Source organism: Carassius auratus, chromosome 15, assembly GCF_003368295.1.
Source record: "Carassius auratus strain Wakin chromosome 15, ASM336829v1, whole genome shotgun sequence".
Lineage (NCBI taxonomy): Eukaryota > Metazoa > Chordata > Actinopteri > Cypriniformes > Cyprinidae > Carassius > Carassius auratus.
This window is the reverse complement of record NC_039257.1, coordinates 13,982,747-13,995,302: the sequence shown is the minus strand read 5'-3', so window position 1 is coordinate 13,995,302 and position 12,556 is coordinate 13,982,747. Positions and strand designations below refer to the sequence as shown.

The following is a 12,556-nucleotide window of genomic DNA, read 5'->3' as shown; positions in this document are numbered from 1 at the left end:
ACCAGTGCATGGAAAAACAAAAAGTTTACATTTAATAAAATTTTTATAGCATTTAAGGAAACCAAATTATATGGAACAAGTAATGTTAGTCATTATGGTAAAAAAAAAAAAAAAGTTTAAATAGGTAGATTATTCTTATGACAAATAGCATGCTTTGTAAATGTATAAATATTAAGTTTTTGAGTCACACCACATGCCTTTTTACAAAATGAATTAAACTTGCATTGTCATAAAAAGGTCAAATTATGAAGGTCTGCAGAGGTTTGAGATTTATTTCTGCATGTTTTGCACCACATGAGTTTGTTGATTATTTTATTATTAAGCAGTGAAGCTGCTAAACTATTTAAAAAGGTTTACTTGTCGTGATTTTTATTATTTGAATCAGCGGTAGCACTTTATTTTACAGCCCTGTTCCTCATGTACGTACTTATTATAGTAATTACAATAACTATGTAATAACTAGGTACTAACCCTGAACCTACCCCATAAACCTAACCCTAACCCATGTAGTTAGTTACCTTGTATTACCAGAACTTTCTTAGATAAACACACTGTAAGTACACTATAAGTACATGTTAGAACACGTACTGTAAAATAAAGTGCAACCGAATTAGCTCTTTTCTTCATTGTGATGTAATGACTGTGATGTTGTTTGACCCTGACATTTTTTACTTTATGAGCGAAAATTCATCCAGAAATTACAAATATGTTCATATAAAAGAGGTGTATTCAGATGATTGTATGTATTAATTTTATTTGAAGCCATTTTCCATTAAGTTACCAGATCCACACACACACACACACACACAAAACATGTCATATCATTGACCCAACTGCCTCTGTGCCATTTATACTTAAAAATACAAAAATCTCACTACCTCACCAGCTCCATATGGCCATGTTACTTGAGTGAGGATGAAGGAATTGGGATACAAGCCCCTCAAACATCGAGTGATGTAATGTTAGGTTACTCATGCACTCATCATGGTGAAGATCCCAGCCAGATGATCACAGCACTCCATCTCCATCTGAAGCAGATCCTCCACACTCTCTTCATGATGAGGACCATGAACACCGAACCTTCAGAGAACAACAAACAAGGCAAACGCACATTTAAAGCTCCAACCAATCTCTCACATCCACCCAGTTGTTTCCATTTCTCCATCTTCCAGATTCTGAAGCCTTGGCTATTGCTTGAGAGATAACTTTGGGCTCCATATCAAAAATTAAGAACCTAATAAATATAAAATATTTCAGTGGTATTAGCACATATGAGGGAGCTGAACCTCTCTCCAGTATATCTCTCATAGAAGAATCTCTCATCACTGCGTTGCTCGAACCTCTTTCTGCTTGGTCCACTGGAATCATTGCTTAAATAACATTAAGTCACCACTTTTGAAAACGTTTACAAAGTAAAAGGAGAGCATCTGTGTGCACAGTTGAAGGCAGGAGCAGGTTTGTAAGTGTCGGAACTGATGCATGATGGGAACTAAAGGTCAGAAAATCTGTCCAACTATCAGATTATCAGTGCACAAAACATATATTTTGGGGGCTACCTTGCTCTACGAATATCACAAAAACATGCATAGATCCTCCCAAATAAAGAAAGAATGATAAATAAATAAATATATATTAAAAAAATCATTAATGTATTTAAATTTGAAGAAATATTGGAAAAAAACTGGCTGATAGAATGGTTGATTTTGAGGAAAATCAATTAATCAATCAATAACACTAATAACAATTTATTTCCTTCAAGTGCACAAAGAAAGCATGTTATTCGTTGTGATAAAGTCATTTTCAAGTTCTATTGCACAACACAATAGATCACATTTAGAATTAATTTTTTAAAATGTATTTATTGCTATGATTTGTCATTGTTTTGTATTCTGATATTATTTGGATTATATGTAGGCTACAACATGTAAATTGTAAAATACAAATACATATATATTTAACATAAAACAACACACACACAAAGTAATGTTATAATTTATTCTATAATTATTTATGGCTTTTGTATCCTGATAGAATTTTCTTGACAGTTACACGGATGAAAACAGTCTCGCGCGAGTATTTCCCGGATTCCTCCGCGCGGGGGCGTCAGATCGCGTCATGCCGGTCATGGCGACGCTGCGTTCATGTCCATGAGGCGGGAAGCGCGAGCTCTTCACGCGGTTTGAAGTGATCCCAGACAGCGAAATCAACGATGGCTGGCGTTTTCGACATCGACCTGGACCAGCCAGAGGAAAATGTCTCCGATGATGAGCTGGAGGAGGTAAGGGACGGTCGCTGTAAGTGAACGGCACGCGGGAGTGTACCACCCCGAGCAGAGTGCAGGCCTGAGGCCCGAGGAACTGCTTTATGTTATGCTAACAGGCTAACACGATTAACCTACAGTGTGTTTTATATACGTTACTGAATGACTGGTATTCTGTCTGTCAGCACATGTCAGAGATATTGGAGTTTTACATGTTGAAATGTGTTTTATGTGCAGTAGACAATGATACGAGCTGAATATAATGGGGTTGGTTGTATGTGAGCTTGCTACTTGACAGTACAGTACTGTACAGTTGTGGCAATTTAAAGGGCTGGCTGGATGTATGCGTTTCCTTTAGCATCGAAACTTGCAATGCAGCATGCTTAAGATATACACATTTTTGCATGCATATTGCTTAAAATAATTTATTAACTTCGCTAATATACTTTATTTATTTATTTCTTTTTTACGAGGATCAGTCAATTATCAAAACCATAGATGGGGCATGTCACCTTATGGAATCTGGGAATAGTATTGCGAAATCTGACCCCTTACGCTTTCATGTTCAGACTAGAAGTGCTGCCAACAGTTGCCTTGTAACGTTATCTGCTCGTGCACTGATCATCTCTCTCCACCCGACATAACGCTGTTCACTGCTGCAGGGAATTGAGCCTTTATTGATTATAAATTTCATACTTCTCTTCTGCAGGCTCAGATCAATGACCTCATGGATCAGTGCAGTGGCTTTGAGTTGTAAGTATGTGTAGAGTTTGCAATAATAATAATACTAATAAAAAAAAAAACGGCCTAGAAATAAACAGCACAACAGTATTCTATTGTAGATGAGAGTAATAATGCACTTTATTGCTTTATTTCTTACAGTAACATGGACGACTGTGAGAAGATCGAGATATCAGAGGACAATGTGAACCAAGGCACTGAGAACATCCGTCCGGAGTGCTTTGAGCTTCTCCGTGTGTTGGGAAAAGGAGGTTATGGAAAGGTATTTTTTTATTTAATGTAACACATTCTTATATTATCTATTTTTTTAATTTCTTTTATTTTTAAGCACTTTTCACACTATACCGTACCCCCAAAGTGCTTAACATTGTACTGAACACGATAATTGTTATATACACAACCTTACAGTGCATTACATAATCAGTAATAATAAATCTGTTAAAAGATTAAAGGGCACAAATTGGACACAACATTGGACAAGTTCTAATATCAGTGGGTATAATGATAATATACAATATCAGTGTTGTAATATCAAATAAATGGAACAGAGGGGTTACTGTCGTAAAATAAAACTTTAAAAAATGTTTGTGGATTGAAATACAGTATAAATCAAATGAAATATGTAAATATAAAAACTCAGAGCATTAAAATTACTACTTATAACACTATTTAGAGCAATGTTACTATTTAGATTAAATGTATTATTTATGCTCCCTAAAATCAAAATTAAATGAAATAAACCTTAATAGTAATATTTAACAATAACAAAAATTCATATTACTAAAATAACACTGTGACGTATTCCATTTGAACCTGTCTGGGCTTGAATTTAACCTTTTTATTTTATTAAATTTTTTTGCAGGTTTTCCAGGTTCGGAAAGTATCTGGTGCAGGATCAGGGAAAATATTTGCAATGAAAGTTTTAAAAAAGGTTAAGCAAATTCCTTCAATTTGAATGCGTTCATTTACATTTGTGCCAATGTCTCAATGTCCCTCTGTTCTGCTGCTTGTAGGCTATGATTGTACGCAACGCCAAGGACACAGCGCATACTAAAGCAGAGAGGAACATCTTAGAGGAAGTCAAACATCCTTTTATCGTTGATCTAATCTATGCCTTTCAGACGGGCGGCAAGCTTTACCTCATCCTTGAATACCTAAGTGGTTCGTGACTCAAGAACAAGCTTTGTCTCAGAGATGGATAACTACTCATTCTTTCAGCTGTCCTCCTGTTGTTGCGGAGTTGCTAAGGAATACATTCTTCCCTTGGAGGCATTTTTGTTTTGCATAGAGGGAATTTAAACATTTTACTAAATGCATAATAAGCTAAATTGTGCAATGCATAAAAAAAAGAAAAAAAAGGTTTGAAACGCTTTTTTTCATTTTGTGGCTGAAATTGTACATTTGCAGTATGTGATGTTTGAGATATGATGTGGTGAAGCTTTACTATGAGTCCATCTGGGTTTTCTCTTAAAACTGCTTTTTTCTTTTGCAGGTGGGGAGCTTTTCATGCAGCTTGAGCGAGAGGGGATTTTCATGGAGGATACGGCCTGGTAAGAAAGGGCGATTTGATCAGTTTTGCGACTTTTAAAGCATAATCTTGCTATGTTAAAACTTAATTTTGATTAGTCCTTTTAATGGAGTGTTTCATTGAAATGTCAACGTTTTAAACCATTTTCGGACACACGAACACAGACACGTGCATAAAATAAGCCTTACATTCAATATGAGATGAACAGAGAAAATCAGAATGATGCTCAGGGCTTTTTACACGCAGCTTTTACTTGGCTGAAATCTCTATGGCTCTCGGACACCTGCATCAGAAAGGCATCATCTACAGAGATCTCAAACCGGAGAACATCATGCTCAATAACCAAGGTTTGGCCGCTGCTTTTTGTAATTCAGAAAGGAGTAAATCTGAAAATGAGTGGAGAAGTCTTTAATTCTAATAATCCGTTTTTCGTTTTATCACAGGACATGTAAAACTGACTGATTTCGGGCTGTGTAAGGAGTCGATTCATGACGGCACGGTGACACACACTTTCTGTGGCACTATTGAATACATGTGAGACGTTTAAAGAAACCTTTACATCCTTGTGATGTCCAAGGAGCTAATTTCCTGTTCTGCAAATGCCTCTCTTCATTGCCTGCCGTGGCCGTGTGACATGCATTTAGATGAATTCTACAGTAGTGTGAGACGTTTCTTTATTTCAGGGCTCCAGAGATCCTCATGAGAAGCGGACACAATCGGGCTGTTGACTGGTGGAGTCTGGGGGCTTTGATGTATGACATGTTAACTGGAGCAGTGAGTATAAACGTCTTGGGAATTTGTCATTGTGCAGCGATCTATAGCCTGCGATAGTTCAGTTTGGGTTTTGTATTTAAATTTATGTTTTAGAATTAATGTCAACAACCAGTTACTGAACTTGGCAAATTAAAAAATCTTTTTCTTTTGTATATATTTTTCTTAATTTAATTAATTCGTTATTTTTGTCATTTTTTTTTTACTGATTACTTAAATCAGCTAGAATTTTTTTTCAACAATAATGTGTTCTCTTAAAGTGTTAAGGATTTTGTTTTGTGATTCAAATTCCCTCAAAATGTAATATAATTTAATTCTGATTTCTAAAAACTGGTCCAGACATAATTTTTTTTTTTAATTTGTCAGAATTTGGTTTTATTTATTTATTTATTTATTTTATACATTTCTACAGTTAATTTTCAATCCAATGAAAAAATATTTTCAGTATTTTAGTGTAATGACAATGTATAAGCCAGTTTAATTTTGAAATGAATAGTTGTCAAAACTATTGCACTTAACAGTTTTTTAGGCATAATAAAATCGTTAACTTTATGTTTGTCAGGAAGGTCTCTCACAATGGTGTTACTGTATTTGTGATTCTTAGCATCAGAAAGTTTGTTAAAGGGGTCACTGGATGCAACATGCACTTTTACAAGTTGTTTGAACTGAAATGTGTGTTGGCAGTGTGTGTACGCAACCACCCTATAATGATAAAAAGTGTTTTTTTTAATATATATATATATTTTAAATCATTTCCCCTTTCTCAAATTGAGCTGATCTCACATGTGATGTCATAGAGACAGGCCCCTCCCACAATAGTTTGATTGATTGGTAGCGTTTCAGCACAGACTGGACTAGTGTCTTACTTTAGACCCGCCCTGAGTGAGTTGTCATCAGTCCACCATTGTTTCACCACCGGAGCAGATGTAGACAAGAATGGCTGCTAAGTGATTGAGGTGTTCTGTTGTTGGATGTAGTAATGAACACCGAAGTCGTTATTTACTTCTGACATCTGATCCGCTGAAGACGCAGAGGATTACTTTTGTTTTGGAAGGAAATGCCTCGATCTACTAATTGCGTCTATCTTCATAATTGAATATGAATAATTCGGTATCAAGCTTCACGTCCGTGAGTGTAAGGCTTTTTTGAATGAATCTTTGCAAATTGCCTTTACTAATAACATGCTAATTAGCGAGTTTCACGATGAATGCGGCTAAAGTTGACAATCTCTCAGAGAGCGGCTTGGAAGAGAGGGGTGGTGTCAGTAGAGCTCATTAACATTTCAAGGAAAATGCTGCAAAATGTCTTGATCTGAAAAGAACTGTTTTTGACAGGGTAAAAAGGTGTTTTCAACTACTGTTGAGAAATTTTAACCAAACCATCTTAAAGACTTTTCATTAAGACCCTAAAGAATCAGGTCAACCTGTGGAAAATGGGCATCCAATGATCCCTTTAACCCTTGATCTAGTCAATTTAGAAGTTTTTTTTTTTTTTTTTTTTTACATTTTCGTCCATTCTAGCCCCCATTTACAGGAGAGAACCGGAAAAAAACCATTGACAAAATTCTTAAATGCAAACTCAACCTCCCACCCTACCTCACACAAGAAGCCAGGGACCTTCTCAAAAGGGTAGGTGTACACCCATTAGATTTTTCCCTGTATTACACTTATTGTGTGTTATGTAATTGTTTTAATAAGTATTTTTCTGTCATTTTGTAATAAAAATATACTGTGTTAAGCTACTGAAAAGAAATGCCTCATCTCGGCTTGGGGCTGGACCTGGAGATGCAACAGAAGTACAGGTCTGTTTTCATCAACATTAATGTCAACATCTTAACCTTGTAAAGCCTGACATTAAATAATGATAATAGTCAAAAAATATATAGATTTTGATATTTAGAAAATATATTGCTGTTGCTGTAAACCCAAGTTGCTTCCATCTGGTAACTGTTCATCTTGAAGTATTGCTAAGAATATAATCTATTCTTATATTTATCGTTTAAAAACCATTAAAGATTCCAAAGCATAAAGACATGCATCCCAGGACCTGAAAAGAGTTTTTCAAGTTATACTTGAAAACCTTTTACTAGTCAAAAACAAATTAAACTGTCAATCAGATGAAAGAAGGCATGTAGTAGAATGTGTACAACAGGTTTTTCAGCAAGATTTGATCTTTTTGATAATTTCCAGGCCTTAAAAACTTGTGTATCAAATGAAAAAAAAAAATGCTCTATAGGGTGAAGATTGTCTTTCACTATTGATTTTCTGTTGATTTTAAAGGTCCCGTTTTACGCGCTTTTTGAAGCTTTGATTGTGTTTACAATGAGCAATATAACATGTGTTCATGTTTCGCGTGTAAAAAAACACAGTATTTTTCACACAATTCACCTATCTGTTTACTGCTGTTTTCACTGTCACAAAAACGGGCTGATGTCTTCCTTGTTCTATGAAGCCTCTCCTTCAGAAATACGTAACGAGTTCTGATTGGGCCAGTGGTACCTGTGTTGTGATTCGACAGCAGCTGAGAGCAGGCTGCCCTCCTGGTAACGTGATTGGACTAGAACGAACGTGCTGGAGATGTATTTATAGTCACAGGAGGAGTGTTTTTACTGACGAGATGCGCATGAAAACCGCATTTGTTTTTTTGCACAGCCCTAACATCTAGTTAACAAAGCTAAACAGCGTTGCTCTTTGTGTAATAAGTTACAGAAACTGTTAAACGCACCAACTTAAAGAATAAAATACACTTACCGGTTGTGGCCCATAAACAACGCCTTCTCCAGACAAAGACTGGAACTGCTCCATCTTTCAAGAATAATCTTTGTGCAAATCCAGCATTAAACTGATTGAGATTGAGAAAGTTGTCCTCAGCAAGCTGAGCAAAATTCGCTGCACATAGTTTTACATGTGCATTATAATTTTCGGGAACCGAGTTAAACATAAATTGTAACCATTAATCTCAAAGTACAGTGTTCCTGGGAAGCCCAAACAAAGATGATTGGACTCTGAGATGAAAAAAAACCCCAGCGTTTCAACAACATGGCGACAAACAAAAACAGCTCTTCCTTCTTCTCCGTCGGAGCGCAACAAGGCCACGCCCCCTTATTTTTGAATTCATGTGGGCGGTGGTTAGTCAAAAAAACTGTTTTAGTGATGTTATTACTGAAGGAACTAGAGGGCTGTAGTCCAAACGGGTTGTTTTTTGTAGGCGAATTCTGTTAAAGATCTCACTTGGCATTGAACTGTGAGCTTTAGAATTTTACAGATATTATTTATACTCTAACAACAACATTACACTAACTAAAGTTTAAAACATGGAATCACGAAGAAGGGGACCTTTAAAGGTCCCGTTTTTCGTGCTTTTTTTTTAAGCTTTGATTGTGTTTACAGTGTGCAATATAACGTGTTCATGTTTCGCGTGTAAAAAAAAAAAACAGTATTTTTCACACTTCACCTATCTGTTTACTGCTGTTTCCACTGTCATAAAAACGGGCTGATGACTTCCTTGCTCCATCTTTCAAGAATAATCTTTGTGTGAATCCGGCATTAAACTGATTGAGATTGAGGAAGCTGTCCTCAGCAAATAGCACATAGTTTTACATGTGGATTATAATTTTCGGGAACAGAGTTAAACATAAACTGTAACCATTGATCTCTAAGTACAGCGTCCCTGGGAAGCCCAGACAAAGGTGATTGGACTCCGAGATGAAAATAACAGCGTTTCGACGACATGGCGACAAACACAAACGCAGCTCTTCCTCCTCCTCCGTCGGAGCGCAACAAGACCACGCCCCCCTTTTTTGTGTATTCATGTGGGCGGAAGTTAGTCAAAAAATTGTTTTAGTGATGTCATTACTGGATTTAGTCCAAACGGGTCGTTTTTTGTAGGCGAATTCTGTTAAAATATCTCGCTTGGCATTGAACTTTGAGCTTTATAATTTTACAGATATTATTTATAACAACAACATAAAACACTAACTAAAGTTTAGAACATGGGATCACGAAAAACGGGACCTTTAATGTTTAACCAGACTTCAGAATTCAGAAAGAAGTGCTGGGTTTAGTTTTAATTAGCTTGAGTTTGTCTTCTAGACTCATCCCTTCTTCCGACATGTTAATTGGGATGACCTTCTTGTGCGTAAAGTGGAACCACCATTCAAGCCTTTCTTGGTAACTATAGTCACTTCTTATGGTGTTCCATCATCTTATGTGATAATTGAGTATATTTGAATTACGTGACCCGATGTCTAATTTCGATAGCAATCTGCTGACGATGTGAGCCAGTTTGATTCAAAGTTCACCAGCCAGACTCCCGTTGACAGTCCTGATGACTCAACACTGAGTGAAAGTGCAAATCAGGTCTTTTTGGTAAGGCAGTCAAGTCATGATTCAACCGTCCTGCTTATCTGTTTAGAGAAATTGTCTTGAGCTTTCCTTTATCTTTTCTTCTAATTCTTGCAGGGTTTCACCTATGTAGCTCCATCTGTGTTGGAAAATTTAAAGGAAAAGTTCTCATTTGAGCCAAAAATCCGTTCACCTCGCCGGTTTTTGGGAAGCCCTCGCACGCCTGTCAGGTAATCACGGTTTCTGACTTGTAAATGTCCCAAAATTCAAATTAAAAACCATTCTTCTCTCGTCTTTCAGCCCGGTTAAGTTCTCAGGAGATTGTTGGCCACGAGGTCCCACTTTGCCCGGACCCTCCACCCTACAGTCCCCCACAGAGCTCGCTATGGAAGTGTCCACCGTGGATCAGATGGAGATCCAGGCTAGTTCCGAGGCCACTGCCCCTCTTCCCATCAGGCAACCCGCTGGCTCCAATGTGGGCCAGTTTAAGCAGCAGACCTACCCCGTGATCTCCAAAAGGCCAGAGCATCTACGAATGAACCTATGACCATTAGTCCAACTTAGAGTTTTCCTTTACTTTCTCTATTTCTTTTATATGGACACTTGGGGAGATGAAAGGTCCCCACCGTCACTACCATCTGCTATATACTGTCCTTCACATCTGATGAGCATGTGTCTTTCACTGAGTCTGAGAAACTGCTACAGTTCCTCGCATCCCAAAACCTCAGAGCACATCCTTAGATGATTCCTGTTATTACATATCAAATGGATTATCAGGATCTGGCCTTTTTTTGGATTATCAACTTTTTTTTTTTTTTTTTTTTTTACATGATTTTACCATAAAAGGAACATTAAACAAACAAACAAAAAAGATATTAAAAAAAGACACTATTTGCAAATGTGCAGATGAGTTGATGATCCCTGCAAGATGATCAAGTGATGTTGAGGAATTTCTTCCAGTGGGATGCTTTGAGTTTTTACAGTATTTCCAAGGAAAGCTGAATTGCTTTCCAGCTGTTAAACAATTGTACAAATCATTACGGACTGCAGAATGAGTTTCACTCAGCGGAGGTTCGCTACCTGACCTAAGTCTTAGACATTTTTACACAAGTGTATCCCACAATGCTGTATAGATGATGGATAAATACACGAGCCTCAATAAAAACAAATACGTGACCTTTCTAGTTTCTTTTTATCCAAGTTGTTTAATCCAACAATTGATAAAATACATCAGTGCTGGACTTGACTAGAAAATGTTATTTTTAATATAAAGTGCCCATGGAGTTGAATAGCTTGTGAGTTTTCAAGGTCTATAAATAACACCTTTATAATTCTCATATCCAGTTTTTCCAAGACTTTTGGGAATCTTTATTTTTCCACTTGGCCTAATTTAATGCTTGTTTTGTCTTACTCAAGTCATTTTGAGAGAAAAAAACTTTAAAATCATCTGTTTTATCTGGTGGAAACATTGTGTTTATAAGGATGTATTTCTACATCCCTTCTGTGCTCTTCTCTTGCTAGCATAAGCAGCTTGTATGAGCCAATCAGAATTATCAGCACTGTCTAGCTGGACTAAGTCCAAATGGCATTGACTGGCTTGATCGATGATTTCTGGAAGAAAAGTGTCTGTTCACCTGAATTCACCCTGTCCATGTCAAGTCTAGTAATATTTATGCTTTTTCAGCAACAGCCTTGTTGTTGCTTTAAATGCTTTCTTCAAGGATCATGTGGATGGCTGATGGGGAATTCTTGGCTGCAATGAAATGTGTATTTAAATCTTGAACGTTGTTTGCACTGTCTATTACAGGAAGTACAATCTCGGGAGAACATTAATGATATTTGCATATGACAAACAATATGGTCCTCTCATCTGTTGTCCAGGGGATTCCCTCAAATTTACAGCTTAACGGAAATAACAGTCTGTCTCTGAGGAAACAGATGTTGAACATCAGTTGTAGCAGGACTAAGTTTTAACTGCACTAGATGATTCATCCATGTTAAGAACAGGCAGCTGGGGCCGCTTTTGCTTTTAAACTTGTGATGTGGTACGGCAGCATGAGGTCTTACAGCTTGTAGGTTTTTTTTTTACAATTTAATTGCTTTTTTGTTGACTTTTTATAATTAGTGGTAATAAAGATTCTTTATTGACACCAGTGGTTCTGAAGAATGAAGAACCTTGAACTTCCATGGAAGCTTTCAAATGCAGAAAAGATTCTTTAGATTTTTTAAATGTTCTTTAGAATTGAACTTTTAGGAACTGTTCACTGATAGGGTCTTTGGGAACCGAAAGTTGTTCTTCCAAGCCATCGTATGTGCATGTACTGTATGTATATATATATATATGTGTGTGTGTGTGTGTGTGTGTGTGTGTGTGTGTGTGTGTGTCTGTGTCTGTGTCTGTGTGTATATAACTCTTTCTCTCTATACTAATTCAATTCTTTAAAAAAATGACCTTTCTAATCTTTTTGTATTCTATTTTCTTTTCATTTATTATACAATTATTTATATATATATATATATATATAAGACCTCTAACACTAAAATAAATAAATAGAATACAGCTAGCTAGAATACTAGCTAGCTGTATTCTTTTTCTACTCTATTGGTTTTCTTTTTCTTTTTCTTTTTATTACTTAAAAGCCTTTGCTAAAGTATGTGTACTGCGTTAAGCTAACCGAGACTTGTTATAGCACTTACCGGTATATATCATTGTTCTTTTGTTGTTTTTGATTGCTTCCATTGTCCTCATTTGTAAGTCTCTTTGGATAAAAGCGTCTGCTAAATGACTAAGTGTGTGTGTGTGTGTATGTATATATATACACACATATACATACATACATACATGCATACTGTACACACACATTATTTATTTTATTTTTATTTTTTTTCCAACTCAAGTTTGGAATCAAGGTT

The 12,556-nt window shown here is 36.4% G+C and overlaps 1 protein-coding gene across 1 annotated transcript; it reads left to right on the top strand.

The window, feature by feature from the left end:
- The first annotated feature begins 2,041 nt into the window (after window positions 1–2,041).
- LOC113115184 (ribosomal protein S6 kinase beta-1-like) lies at window positions 2,042–10,824 on the top strand. Its single transcript, XM_026282583.1, has 15 exons — window positions 2,042–2,278; window positions 2,970–3,013; window positions 3,143–3,263; window positions 3,864–3,932; window positions 4,015–4,162; window positions 4,494–4,551; window positions 4,776–4,876; window positions 4,973–5,063; window positions 5,213–5,303; window positions 6,821–6,928; window positions 7,039–7,101; window positions 9,392–9,469; window positions 9,560–9,667; window positions 9,761–9,873; window positions 9,944–10,824. The coding sequence occupies exons 1-15, from the start codon at window positions 2,210–2,212 to the stop codon at window positions 10,188–10,190; spliced, it is 1,509 nt and encodes a 502-aa protein (XP_026138368.1). The 5' UTR covers window positions 2,042–2,209; the 3' UTR covers window positions 10,191–10,824.
- The last annotated feature ends 1,732 nt before the right edge of the window (window positions 10,825–12,556 follow it).